The sequence below is a fragment of the Mya arenaria genome, chromosome 6, assembly GCF_026914265.1.
Source record: "Mya arenaria isolate MELC-2E11 chromosome 6, ASM2691426v1".
Lineage (NCBI taxonomy): Eukaryota > Metazoa > Mollusca > Bivalvia > Myida > Myidae > Mya > Mya arenaria.
Window position 1 is genome coordinate 39,270,915 of NC_069127.1, and position 15,577 is coordinate 39,286,491.

At 33.3% G+C, this 15,577-nt stretch overlaps 1 protein-coding gene across 2 annotated transcripts in view; it reads left to right on the forward strand.

Moving 5' to 3' along the window:
• LOC128239309 (uncharacterized) overlaps nt 1-15,577 on the forward strand; it is a 169,694-nt gene that overhangs the window by 27,403 nt on the left and 126,714 nt on the right. The window contains exons 9-14 of one of the 2 annotated variants that reach the window (XM_052955904.1): nt 813-869; nt 2,687-2,746; nt 5,836-5,900; nt 6,592-6,748; nt 7,937-8,095; nt 8,318-8,430. In XM_052955904.1, coding sequence (XP_052811864.1) covers nt 813-869; nt 2,687-2,746; nt 5,836-5,900; nt 6,592-6,748; nt 7,937-8,095; nt 8,318-8,430 — 611 coding nt within the window. Of the gene's footprint in view, nt 1-812; nt 870-2,686; nt 2,747-5,835; nt 5,901-6,591; nt 6,749-7,936; nt 8,096-8,317; nt 8,431-13,782; nt 13,871-15,577 lie in introns of those variants that run through there. The other variant, XM_052955905.1, reaches the window with a different exon arrangement.

The following is a 15,577-nucleotide window of genomic DNA, read 5'->3' on the forward strand; positions in this document are numbered from 1 at the left end:
TATTCCCCCATTCCAGAAAAGTGTGCTTATTGTATTTTATTTTTGAATACATTAGAGGTTTGTGAAGTGTCATCCTAATTAATTTTAATGAAATTGAGGACATTGTGTATAAGCAATCTAAATCAAATTAAATTCTTGATCCTAATCTTTTGTAGGAAATTGTTAAATGTTTGAAATCAAACTTGTAAAGACTTCTATCTTTGTTGGCAGATGATTATATGGCTTTAAACTTGTTAAACTTGTAGTTTATTGATACCTTGAGGTCATCTTTTGCAGAATTAGGAGTTTGTTTTTATAACGCTTTATTAGTTTTATTATTTTTGGATAATTGAAGTAAGTCAGTGGATCTTAGACTAAAGGTAATCCATACATGATGATGGTAATTTGACGTATCAAAAAAATATGCTACTGGTAATGTTTCATTTTATAATTACAAAATATTTATGATGAATATTTTTAAATGTTTCACTCAGGGCTTTTTTGTATATAGACATAATGTAATTCATGAATCAAATCAATAAAATATTATTGCTAAATAATTATAGTAAAATTATATATTTTGTTCCTTTTATATTATTATATCATAATAGTAGCATCATTATGGTGTTAGTCAAAAATGTAATCCTTGCAAAATTAGTAGAATAGTTAATCTATTGAAATCAAATATAGAAATACTCTCAATGTTGATAAATAAAATGCTCTAACACATCTTTTCATCCTAATGATGGATGGCTTACCTTAAGAATTACTTCTTTTTGACTGTGGATCTTTATTTATGCTGCCATATAATGTTGATGTGAATTTTTTTTCAGCATAAGTTACTAGATGAACAGGAACTGATGTCCTCCAATGAAGTCCTTCTAGCTGAGGTATAGTCATTTAAAAGTCTGCAAGTATTAAATAATTATTTTAGAGGGTATAATATCCAAACTTTTGCTTTAAAACCATACATTGATTGTGACTTAGTACTGTGTTGATAACTCCGGGGACTGTTTCAAATAAAGATCTTAGTTGATTTTAAATTGTAAATTGAAATTATCTTCTAGTGATATTTTCATTATTTTGTTACATATTTAAGTCAATTGAATTTTGAAAGTTAACACCAATTGATTGATTAAAAACAAATCAACATTTTGCTATTTGTGATGTTTAAACAGATTTAAGATTATTTGAGTTATAACTAAAATCTTGAATTTAATCCTCCTGTTTCAAATTCATTGACCAATGAGGTGGCTGCTTATGGAAATATATAGGCTCGGCTAATTTTTTAGTGATTGCACATTTTAAATTTCAATTTTGAATGTTTATTGGTTTTGGAGAGTTTTATACCATAAAAAAACTTGGTGACATGTTTACTTCTAAAAGAACTAATGTATTAATTCCATAAGAAATATCTTTGTCAATAGTTATTATTAACAAGGGGAAAAAAATATAAAAGATTCTATTAGACAAATCATTCACACAGACTCACAGTTTTAATTGTGGCAACAATTTTTTATATATTGTTTAAATAAAGTTATTTTACTGACTTTTATGGAAAAAACACCGAACATTTACTGACAGTTACTCATATAAACAGCAATTTGTTAATCCAAGCCTAAAATAATGAAATTTTTAATAGCGTTTCGAATGGTTTTTATCATTGAAACATACATTTTTTCTTCACAATGTACACAAAATTAAATTGATGTCTGACTCTTATACTGTGAACGAGACCCGTTAAGTTATTTGTATAGAGGTAACTAGATGCTCATTTTGGTACAAATATTTGGCATTCAGTCTCTGTATGTTATCTGTTCCTTTTGAAAACAGACACATTACCTTTCCCGTCCTATAAAATGTAACATAAATGGTACATTGTAGTACATGTAAATCTTCTTTATTCAGGAAAATGAGTATGATTTTTATAGGATTTTTGTGTTAATTAGTTGGAAATATTGAAAGTAATTTTGTCATTTTTGCATAAGAGATCATTTATGTTTTAATATTACGGAAGATTTACAATAAATAGGTAATGTTTAAATTCTTTTGCAAATTAAAACCGTTTAGGTCAATGAAATATTTTAATACCAGTGTACTTAAATTTACATGATTTGCATGTAATGTCTTTAGAGATATAGGTTGTTTTGGTGAACTTGCAATGAACTCTTTAAAGTGACACTCTTATTTAAATTCAATACATACACATGTATAACAAACATCTATTTTGAGCATTCAACCTTTAACTACTTACTAAATAATGCATTTATGGAAAATATTAATTACTGATAACAAGATTGTATCCGTGTATTTAATAGCAGAAAGCGCAAAAGTATTAAATGATTGGTGAATGCTAAAATATTTACTGTAGTCTACTATGGTCGCATAAGGTAGACATACCGTGTTTTATGCTAATTTCTTTCAAATTAAACTCGGTACCCTTCATAAGAACCATTGTTTTCGACATTTATTCATCATTTTTGGAATATTAAAATAATATTATTAATTGTGGTAAATCTTATTTGGGAGTAAGAGTGCATCTTTAATAAATGTGAAAAATGCCTGACTGTTTCCATAATGTTTTGGATGGATATTGCTGATATAAAGTGATATCTATTTTTCTATTTGAAGTTTATGTTTATTTCACAAGCTTATTCATCCAAGGGATATCTTAAAACAATTTACAGTATTTATTTAATTTTTACAGAAGTTGAAAGAACTGGAATCTTTGAAGGAAAGGTGTGTCCAACTCACAGAAAAGAATGAGGTAATTGTCTTATTTATTTTCTGGCAAGTTTGGTAGCTCTTTATCAATATGAAAATCTTGAGAATCATTGACAAATAAAAAAGAAAGGAAAAATAAACATTTTTGCTGCTATGAACGCTAATTATTGCCAAGCCCTCTAGGTGTGAGGTTGACATTGTCGCTACAATGGTGACTTGGTGACTTGGTGCACATGCATTCATGTGAGAGTACATGTCCGTCTGGTTTTGGCTAGTCTTGGCTGTAGCTTGGCTAATCATTGGGGAATTGTAAAAAGTGTTCACCATGAAAAGCAGCTTGATAGTACAAGACCCATGTCTATAGGTCAAAGGTCAAGTGTTTACCATGATAAGACAGTTGCATACAAAATCCAGGTATATATGTCAATGGTCAAGGTCACATTGAAGGGTCATTGGTCAAAATTCCTTGTAATTAGGGATGTCCCGGCCGTAGTATGGTCATGCATTGTGGGATTTTTTTTTAGAAAAACTTGGCACAAGTGTTTACCATGATAAGACAGTGAGTTGAATACAAGACCCATGTCTATAGGTAAAAGGTCAACATTGTTGAGGTTTCGCCAACAAGGATATATAGTTAAAGACGTTAGGGTTACTTTTCCAAACCAGTAGATGGTGCTTGTGACATCATCAGTAAACTTGGCCAACCAACCTCAGACTGAGCTGATTTGGACATAATCTGATAACTTTTCGTAAAATATGTTTCAAAATGTTGAATGTTGTAGAAATCCATGGGTATGAACAACCACTATTTGTATCCTTTGTGAGATCTATGAGATAGTTCCCCCTAGTGGGATGCAAACCCACGATCTCTTGGGTGAGAGGCATACCAATAGCTTAACTTATTGTTCTCCTTAGCCCTTATTCACCAACATTTTGAGTCTACCGTATTATATCATGCATAGGACGCACTTTTTTACCCCCAATTCTCGTCTTAAAAATTGCCTGCGTCCTCTCTATGCTATTAGAATTTCATCTGTTTTTTTCCAAGTCCATTTCAGGTCGAAAATATCGGACCGGGGAAGAACGCGGTAATAGTAAGTATCTGTACTGCGTCACCGAAGAGAACAACTGACATAGGTAAAATCACGCAAGTTAACACACAAAGAAATATATTGAATGTTTACTTTAAAATGATTTATTGAGAAATAAATTGAAAAAAAAACATAAGTGATTACTTTTTTATAAAAGGGACGCTACTCACAAAAACTCGATGTGAGTCAGCAATTTAACTGGATTGAGATATAACGGCAACGGAAATCGGGAAAGGAGGTAAATATCTATTAATCGTTCGATATTTTACAAAACATTTTGTTGTATGTTACTGTTTTAAAAAATTGATAAATGAATGTGCATAACGCAGAGTAGCATTATTGTCACTATCAAATCTTTTCAAATGTGCGAAGGTGTGAAAAAATCCCGCTGTCTGTCATTAAAAAAACATCAATAGAACAAACTATTGTGATGGTAATACCTTATGGTTGTTTGTTCGCACTTTACCCGATGTGCCTTCCGCTGGCAAGGCTAATTACTGACACTTAATTATGCCGACATGCTTTAATCCGCACAGCGACAAGCCTTATCAAAACAATCATCAGTTTTGACAATACACAGTTTTGTTGCGATTGCAACGGTTGCAACGGTTGACTGTCATTCAGAAGGCATGTCGAGACTATTGCAACGGTTGCAACGGTTGACTGTCAGTCGGGACTATTACGGCATTTGTATAAGTCTTATAATATGCGTAAATGTTCTCAAAATGTCAAGACATATATCATTGTTGTGTACGTACGCTAAATTACCAAAATACGACAATAATTATCGAAATACACAAGACAGTTACCAAAATATGCCTTATATACAATTTTTTGTTTGTTTTTACTTCAATATATATGTTATAAATACTTGACCAACCTCAATTTTCGGCTCCGATTTTGACATTTTCCGCTGGGTCCTATCTTATATATTAAGGGTTTTTACCAGTTTACTCAACTATTTTTTTGCCTGCGTCCTATCTATGCTAGCGTCCTATACATGATATAATACGGTAAGTTGGAGACTCGGGCTCAAAATACTGATTTTTTTATGTTTCAAATATCTTAGTATAACTTCTTACGGTAGAAGAGGTGATCAAACCATTTGTAACAGATAAAGCAATTTTGACCTTATCTGCTCCTTTAAAAGCATTTTTATTACAATGGTTTTTTTCTCTTTTGAGTCTGAGTCTTAGAACTCAGACTCAAGACGTTAGCGAATATGTCCTTGATGTAAAGGTGCTAGTTTAAAGGTATAGGTGCAAGCTAGGAAAAACTTTAACATTGGCCATTACTCAAAAACCATTAAAGATATTCATACAAAACTTGGTATACATGTTCCAAAAGATGACACGCACATGTACAACAAGGCCCTTGACTTTGGTTTTAGTAATAAAAAATTGCTGAGCTGGAGTATGCCCCTTTTTTGACTGAGAAACAAAAGACAAGATTTCCCGTTCTTGTAAGTCATCATTGTGTTTGTTTGCACAGAAGCTAAGTGGGAATTTCTGTCAAGTGGTGATAAAAGGTAATAACATTCACATTTTTCAGTGAAGGACACATGTTCAAAGGGATATGATTACATTGCAGTGTGTCTTGCTCCCATTGTAAACATTCATGATCTTGAAAGGAAGTTCAAGAGTATGTACCATCTCAAGGAGGCATTAAGGCAAATAAGTGGTCATGTTGAATTGTTTCAGTTTAAAACAGCTGCACTCTCACAGATTTACTGTTTTGACATTTAAAAAAAAAATGGTCTTGGAATAAGACATTGTTTGCATAAATATCTGAAAATCTGTGATATAAGACTGCTGACAAAAGATCAGATCACAGTTTTTCATATTTACATTCGAAAAATGATATTTTATGGCAAAAAGCCTTACTTACTAATGCTTTAAGAAAAATGAATTTTTCAGCAGTTTCCCAAATAATTGAGATCTGTTCAATTCAACAACAACAACAACAACAACAACAACAACAGTATTGGAACTATGAATATAACATTAAAACAAACCATTATTCTTGACTTATTATTTTTCAGCTTCTAGAAGAAGAAAAAGAGGAAGTGCAAGTAACTCTGGCATCAATGAATGCCAAAGTGCAGAGGTAACCTCCCTTGATTTTTCAGCGCTTTTATTAAAAAAAAATAATCTGCAGATCATTTTTTCTGTGAATTCTGCAGCACATTATTATACCACACAATATAAATTTCAGAAAAATCCCTACATACTTCATTATTCATTTAAAAATATTTTTACCATTCTATAAATTTTTATATTGTATGAGACCACGGGAATTTCAAACACCATGTTATGGTTAAAGATTGTAAGTATGCACAGATAAATGCTTTGATGTGAAGCAGTCGCATAACCATTTATATTTTTGTGGTACATACAGTCATAATCTGTTGGCTCGATATCCCAGGGACCGGTCAAAATACTTCGAGCCTCAAGAATATCGAGCCAAGTGGGCGCTTACAAAGAGTAAAACGAAATCGGTCCTTAACATTTAGTTTGAGCCAACGAGGATATCGAGCCAAGTGATATGGAACCAATGGGTTTCAACTGTGCTAAATATCTTTAACCCTTTTAGTGGTCTACATTATATTGTGTATTGTCAAGCTTAGCCAGTTAATGTTTATATGAACCACTTCATCTGAAATCATTTATGGCTGACTGCTGATTTGCTGAAAGGAATGTATAGAAAAACCTCAGAAATACTGCCTTCTCATTGGACAAAATGATCGCTCAACAGAATTTTACTCCATATGATTCATTTGACTGATTTTTCCCATCAGGTACCAAAGTCAGGCTGACCAGTTGGGCCTCTCCACTGCTGCCCTAGGGGAGGGAGGGGAGCGTGTGATATCAGCCCCAGGGACAAAACATTCGCCCAAACTGAGGTTCAGCACACCACTTCACAAACATTCCATCTGCATGGAGCTCAAGGACAGGGTAGGGAGCAGCATTTATCAGATTTTGGTGAACATAGCAATTATTTTCAAACATGATTCACAAGGCGGTATATGTGTCCATATGGCAAACAATGTGGTATTTATGCATGTCTTGGCTTACCGTATTTTCTCGACTATAAGACGGGGAAATTGGGTCCCGATTTTTACCCCCAAAGTAGGGGACCCGTCTTATAAGCGGGTCGATAAAATATTAAAAAAAGATTCAAATCAAAATCAGTAAAATTTTACATAGGGTATTCGTCTATCCAGTATATCGTCTGCTGATACAAGTATGGGGCAATTAAGTAAACAACAACACGAAATCTCTTCACCGCGCGTGCTCCGACGTCACACAGTGTACCGTTATATCTGCATTTTTTCTCATGGCGCGTGTCAGTATAATTAGTTTGACAGATATATCAAATCAATAAATTGGAATCTTAATATGATGTAGGTACCTAACTGTCAATTTGATTAAGCAAACAAATGACAATGTGAATATGAATCCTTTATGTTCGTCGCCAATCAAGAGACAATATTGCCTAAAGCATTATTGCTAAACAAACACCTATTCATGCCTCGGCTTTTCGCAGTTATGTTATTGAAGCCATTTATTTTGCCGAAGAACTTCATTAGTGTCTTCAATAAAAAAAAACTAAAACATACATATGTTGTTATTGATGAATTATTACAATTCCGATAAGTAACGACCTGTCCTGCAAACTTATGTACTCATTTTTAACCTACCTCCAAATAGAGAGCTCACAGTTGACCGCCATTTTCTTTGAGTAAAACAAAAACAGTTACCGCGAAACTTGATAAATGTCCGTTGAGCTTGAACATTTTTACACATTAGGAAGAATTTTACATTTTAGATTTGCTTAAAAATTGACCCCGTCTTATAAGCGAGTCGAAACAAAAAGCACCAGATTTCATGGGCAAAGTTAGGGGGCCGTCTTATAAGCGAATCGCCTTATAGTCGAGAAAATACGGTACTTTCATTTGAGGACTTTTTTTTAATTCTCAAAGTTTTTGTTTAGATTAGAAGATTTTTCTGAAAAGAATGAATGAATATAGAAAACAATAGATCTTATGAAGGATGCTGTTTGAGAAAGTGGAACTGTCCCTTTTCACAAGGTCATCGGGGATATAAAAAATAACTTTTGGTTTATGCTTCTTTGTTTTGTAGCTGAATGAAGACAGACACCTGCCATCTCCCCTGTGTGAGAAAGTGGAACTGTCCCATAGCACGAGACTCACGGGGCGTTCTGCTTTACTGCCCACGTACATGTCAGCCTGGGAGATGGACGTCTCGGGATCTTCAATGCAAGATTACTCACTGGAAATGGTAACTGTTTAAACACATGATTTCTCTTAATTTAGCTATAAATCAGATATATGGTTAATGCAATTATTACAATGTATATTTGCAAGTGGAAGTACTAGATTTTAGCCTCTGAGGAGGGGGTGGCTTTCTTAACCTTTACAATAGACTGTAAGGAACTTTGGCTGGAAATGAAGGTATATCAAATATGAAGTCATAAAACCCAAGAATATTCAATTTCTGCAGTTGAAGAGCCGTAAAAGCATGAGTCCCCAGCAGGCAGATGTGGATGTGAAGTTTGGGCAGTTACAGGAGATGGAGAGAGACACCCTGCAGAAAGAGGTCATCAGACTGCACAGGTAGGTGGAGTGGGGTGGTACAGTGGTATAAATGTGAAGTATTGGCAGGTACATGAGATGGAGAGATACCCCCTGCAGAAAGAGGTCATCAGACTGTATTTTAGCCCTAAATTAGCCCTAAAATTTCATTTTTTATCCCTAAAATTAGCATTTATTTCTTGCCAGAAAGTGCTGGACAGCCTGAATAAGAGATAGTTCCTACCTCTTACTTCATCATTCCCCCACACTTTATTTAACAATAATAGAGTCTAGACTGGCATATATAATTTATGCTTACAGTTTGTGTAAGCTTTCTGAATGTAGGCATATTAGTAATTGCGTGGCACCTTGGGTGCATTTGTCGCTTACTGTGACAGCTCATGCTTCATCCATCCATGCATGAAAATGTATATCCCGAAGTTGAATACGACAGAAATTCATGAGTCAGCACTTATGATTATTCAATCTGAAATTTTCCAGAAAGTATTACCCCTGTATGTCTTGGGTATGTAATGGGATTTTTATCATGTTTGCCAAGTTTATCAAGAATTTCCTACAAAATACAAGCAATGTCTACACCACTGTCTACAATCATTGTCTACAATCAACATTAAAACAAGCAATATAGAGTCTATACTAGGCCTCTTGACACCGGTATATATTAATCTGGGATATAATGTAAGTGCCAGGAGAGGCCAATCGCTCAGGACCCGTGACATTTAATTAAAGATACGGCTCCCTTTTGTTTGATGATTGTCTCAGATTAATGTATTATTTGGGAACGCTTGTCGATTGATCTGGCGAGTTTTGGAATGTTTCTGTCATCCTGCAGGATTGCAGTTTGTACTTTATCTTTTTTTTTTTCAATATACCAGAAATGGTGTAGGTGGTATTTCCAATTTGTTTTATACCTTTTTCAAGGAAGATGTATATTAAGGTTTGCAAATGGCATGATGGTTGGTTTGTTGGTTGGTAGGTAGGTTGGTAGAAAGCTACTCCGCACAATAACTTGACAACAGTTTGACCTATACCATGCAACTATTGATTTTGGTATCCATAAGTCAAGGTCAGATACTACATTTTTTGTATGCAAACTGACTGAAAACTGATTTAATAAAAACCATGAAATTTCAGTGATATTGGAGATTAAATTCTCTACAACAACCAAGAATACCCCATGCCTACACATGTTAATTTATCTGTAGATCAAAGGGTCAGCAACCAAATTAAAGATTTGGCATAATGATGTTGCTGCTGCTGCTGCTGCTGCTGCTGATGCGGTTGCTTCTATGTCATCAAGGGCTTGGTCTTTATAGTCCTTGACCGTTTTTGAGGAAATTCAAAAGGACTGTTAAAGTGTTTACCAGGATAAGCCTTTCTAAACTGAATTACAGAGAAAACATTATTTGAGATGGCATGTGTTATTTGTTTAGATAGATAGAGTTGAAGTGGCTGGTCCCAGGGCTAGAACTGATGTACCAGTATTTGAAAAACAGATATTACTCCCCAAAGACTTGATGAATTTGGAGTTTAAAATAAAAAAAAAATGAGAAAAGCTTTGAAGATAAATATGGTACTTCCCTGTATGGACAAAATTAGGTCATTCTAACATGTTTATTTCCTATTGATCCCTTTGTCAGTTTGAGGCAGTATCTGTCAAATTTTACAGCTTTTAACAATAGGCTTTATCCTTGTGCTTAGGCAACTAGATTTTCATCCCCTGTTATACGTAAGAGCTGCTGTTGTTCTATGGATGTGCCACCACTGACTGTAGCTATAGCAAAGTGATACTGTTGCAATGCCGTTGTACTAACCATGTACAGTATTAGTATGGTAGTAGTTGTACTAACCATGTACAGTATTAGTATGGTAGTAGTTGTACTAACCATGTACAGTATTAGTATGGAAGTAGTTGTACTAACCATGTACAGTATTAGTATGGTAGTAGTTGTACTAACCATGTACAGTATTAGTATGGTAGTAGTTGTACTAACCATGTACAGTATTAGTATGGTAGTAGATCGTAAGTACATCAGCAGGACTACAGTATCATATCTGTACCAGTATGGTACAAATTGAGGCCACAGGAGAGCTGCCGATTCATTACAGGGCACTATGGTTGCTCTACCATTAACAAAGCCCTACCTAGGTACTGCTGTCTGCTGTTGAAGTCCTGTTGCTAGCTACGGCAGCAAAACTGTAGAAAATAATTGAAAACCATTTGCTGTCATTCCAACGATCGGTCAAAACTGAGAAACAAAAGCTAAAAGGTTTTAAATGTTTCTTTACGATGTAATGTGTTTTTGGAACCTTTCCCATTTTTTCATTCACCATTTTCAATGCCCATCAACTCTAGATCCCTGAAGTTGTCAAGTTTCTTTGTCATTATGTCAGTTCCAGGATTTTTCGCAAACTCCTTCCAACGTAATAAACTTATTCTAGGAACTTACTGCCCTGTTAAGTATTGGATAATGCTTTAAATGGATTAGACAAGGCTTCACTGACTTGTCAGTTGATATCATTACCATATGCTTGTGGATTATGTCTTTGACAGGCGTTCTCTGTAAAACGTGGCTTTACAGCGTTGTCAGCTGAAATTATGACATATACTGGTGGGTGTTACTTATAATGTCTTTGACACATTTTCTTCTTGTTTTTCCGTCACAGATAAAATAATGACTACATTTGTGGCAATGTCATATCTTTCAATCACCATGGGAATTTTGTATGCTATTTTATTATGTGTTATGCTACAGGATTTGGGTCCAAAGTCATTTTTGGGGGGCGAAAAATACGATTTTGGCATTTTTACATTACAGTTCAATTTATTTTCAGTTTAACAAGGAATATTTGTCAGTGTCAAAGCCTACTACTTTGATCTCATATTCTGGATATGTGACACATTTATTTTTTATTAAATTGTTAGTTTTACGAAATAGAAAGTTTCTGGTTAAGGATAAATACACAATATGGTATTGGCTAATAATTCGGATGCTATGACCCTGCTTGCAGATTATGGTAAATATTTTCATTTCAATAAGGAAAACCAAATTTTTGTCGATAAGTTTGCAAATTATTGCTTGTGAGGTATGAGGAAGTAATTGTAAAAAGAAAAATGCATTTCACTTGAGGAGATAGTAAATAAAGTATTTGCATTATTTTTGAAAAAAACAATTTTTTTTTGGATACGTTTTTGATGACAATAGATTCATTATAATTATTATCATGTTTGCAAACTAGGATGACAAAATTTCAGGTTGTGCTGTGAACTATTTTTCTCATGAATTGTGACACAAGTTATATTTAATATAAAAGAAATTTGGAAACTTGAAATGAAAGATGGATTTTATTTCTAGAGTAAGAAACTTTTGTGGTGTTGTAATTAGTGAAGAATTTATTCTAGGGTACCTTTAATAACAAAAGATTGGATGAGAATATTTGAGGAAGTGTTGTCGAATGAAAGTTGCGATTCACTTTAAAGAATTCTAATTTTAAGTGAAGGAGAAGAATTTATATAAGGATACGTTTGATGAGGAAAGATGCATTCGATAATCATGTTTGCAAATTATTGGATGAGAATATAGAGGAAGTGTTGTAAAATGAAATGTACAATAACTTAAGTAAACAATATTTATATATTTAGTTAAGGGGAATTATTTGTATAAGGATATATTTTGGGTGGCAACAGAATCGGATTCAATTTGCATAATCACGTTTGGAAATTAATGGATGAGAGAATTTGAGGATGTGGCGTAAAATGTGTTTCACTTGAAGAGATGGTAAATAATCCGTGAAGAGGAAGAAAAATTGATGTTTGGGATTATACTGTACTTGATGTCTATATATTAAGTCACAGTTACCCTGCATTTTTTACTGTAAGTATATTCTACATGTATATTGTTTTATTATTAGTTTTATAAGCCTTTTGGTTGTCAAAATATGAATACCTGTAATTAATAAAGTATTGATCTCATAAGGGTCCACAATGAAGGATGATGCTAAAATTTTTTTTTTTAATTGGAATGCATAATCATGTTTAACTCATTTGACCTTAATGGTAAAAAAAGTAGTATGATTTGTATACAGAAAAAAATACACCCAAATTTGGAATCAAAACAGGGTGCTTTGGTGAGAAGTGAATATGCTTACCACTGCGCTGACTGGACATAAATACATATGTTGAATCAAATAGAATTGCATGGGAAATATATATTGTCAGTCTTGTGAGATTAAAATGCATTTAATTATAAGTCTTGAAAATACTACAGCAGCATCTTTATTGAATTGAAAAGGAGAATATAATTTAATTATTTGGTTTTTAGAAGATAATTTAATTAAACTAGCATCTTCATAATTTTTGTTTTGGCTTACACTTGGTTTTCCACAGGACTGGTTCGAAAATTAGTTGACATGCATATTGCCTCGATTATCCCCCGTATGTAATTGCATGTGTTTAGTAAGGCCACATCTTATTGGCATTTCTCGTCCCACATTTTAAGGCGTAATTTTTTTTTTATACTTCCTTACTCTTAATTTTTCCCGACCGTACCCTTTTATTGCCATGGTATGGATTTTTTCATAATTTCCTAAAAAGTGTGCATTTTTTGAGTGAACATGTTAAAATTTGAAGATTTATATGTATAATTTTTCTATAATAGTGATATACCCTGATAAAGGACAGTTTGCTACAGAATCCTGGTTTCTTAAAAAAATAGAATAGAAACAAAAAGTAATGCCTACCTACCTACCTACCTACCCTGTATTTACTTTCGAGATATAACTCAGGAAACAAAGAATTTATTTATTATGGCCTTATTAAAAATGAAAATATCGATTATGACCCAAGGAGAGGCTAAAAAACTTCCTGATCGCTGGTATTATTATGTGTCGTCAAGAAACAAACAAATTATTAATATATTGTAGACTAACTGTTTTTAATTGATTATTATAATAAAAGCAAATTGATCTCTATTTTGAAGTACCGATTCCCAGATCTGTCCATTTGTAAGTCAAAGCGTGGGCAATTTATTTTGGGCAAGAGCTTTGTTATTTATATCGGTAATTCAAGATTCAGAATATCCATTTTTGGTGCTCCAGATTTTTGTGAAGAGGTAAAACTGAATGGCTAGACATAGTTGAAGATCAGAATGTGTTTTTTTGGGGGGAAATGTGGAAAATCTATTTTCTTTGTTGTCAACTTGGGATTTATTTTCTAGCGCCATTTCTTGGATATTTGAGTCATGATCGTGTAAATTGTTTTGCGATTCGTAGAAAATTCATTATCTCATTTTGGGTTATTTGGAGTGATTCACTTTGAATGGCTGGAAATATGATTTCATAAGAAAGAAATCTAAAGATTTTGGATTTGGGAATATTATGGATGTTATTGATATAATGCTTGCTTTGAATTAGTTTTAGTGTTTGAGTACCGTACCTGAGGAATATTGTTCTATAACATGTTGTATGTATGTAATGTAGATTTTATATTAATGCTCATATGATATGTCATTTCTAAGGATATGAGGGTATATATATAGGGTTTTAGCTAGGTTTTATTAAAGACAGTGTGCTATGGGTGAAATGGTCATATTAACTTGTGCTGTGAAGACCTGCATAGATAATGTTAGGAATTGTGTTTAATTAAAGTAATTTTAGGTTGCAAAATTGTTAAGTTTGTATGTATTTGATTACAAATTGTCCCAAAATTTCTGATTTTTTTTTCATTTGTGGCACCAAATTGGAAATATGGTGTCATAATGTTTGTGCTGTAAACTTCTCAGCTAATGTCAGTGGTCTATTACCTGAATTTAGACATGAGCTGTTTGATTCCCCTAAGGAAACAAATTTTATTGAGTCTGGCGTTTAGATTCATCAAACAAGATGTTTTAAAGAGGATATTTATTTTTATCACAAGTGTGGACCATTTAAGGAGATGGTTTTAGAAAATATAAGAATATTTTAAGAAAATGGTAAAATGAAGTTTTTGTTTTTTAAATTACATGTTTGTTTAACACAGGATGTTTATAATGATTATTGTGAGACATACTGCTGAAATTGCTATGTGCATCTGGTGGGGGAAGAACCCTCCACGACTCCTCAATCTGAAGGTGGACAATCTTGCATGTCACTGTAAAAGTAGAGCTCAATAATAAGACAGTATTGGAGAATGCTGTTGTATTCATATATATTATTAAAATCAAATTCGACAAAAATCGACAAGGGGAAAAGAGTAAACGCTCTTCCAGGACAGTACCAGAGGGATACACAAATGCAGACATAGTTCAACATTTTTATTTGAATAAAAGAAAATAAGGGGTGGCAGAAAAAAGGGGTTGGGCATGGATAAAAATCTAGCAATAAATTTATATTCACCTAACTAGAGATAAGTGCAAATGGACCCTGGTACACATATTGCCAGAGAGAATAAACATGTGTATGGCAGAGCCATAACTCTTGCTTTAAATTGGATTGAGTTATGCCCCTTTTTTGATGAAAAACAACAACAGGTGAGCATTGGCATTCCCTGTATGGCACACTTGTTTCCTCACCATCTGACAGAGGGGCTTCACAATCTAACTTTTTGTGGTTTCCTTGCAGACAACATTTCTCAAGGATTTTTGTCTGACTTCAGACGTAACAAGTTCCATTGGATATGACCAATACTAATGAGTCAAGCGCCTAATTCAATATTCCTGAGACTATTTATTTATATTTTCATGCCTTATTTGATAAAGATTGTGGTTAAAGCTATGTAAGAGAGAGAGAGAGAGAGTGGATTTAAAAAATGAAGATAAGGAGACAAGGTACGCTTAAAACAGAGCTGAATTTTATAATCCTTATTGGAAAGAACACCGCAAAAACTAGAATTGGAAGTAACTTATAAATGGTCCACGACACTTGGTATATAATTTTTATTTTTATTATGTTACAATAAATAAATATACAGATCTTAGCAAGAGCAATGATACTTTTGGTTATGCTCTTTGATTAATCTTTGGACAGTATAACTTATAAATGGTTCAAGATATTTCTTGGTACTTGGTATATATGTTACCATTTATAATTGTACAGACGCTTAAAGCAAGAACCTTAATTCTTGCTTTAATATTTGTGGTTATGCACTTTGATTTACCTTTGGACATTATAACTTATAAATGGTTCAAGATAT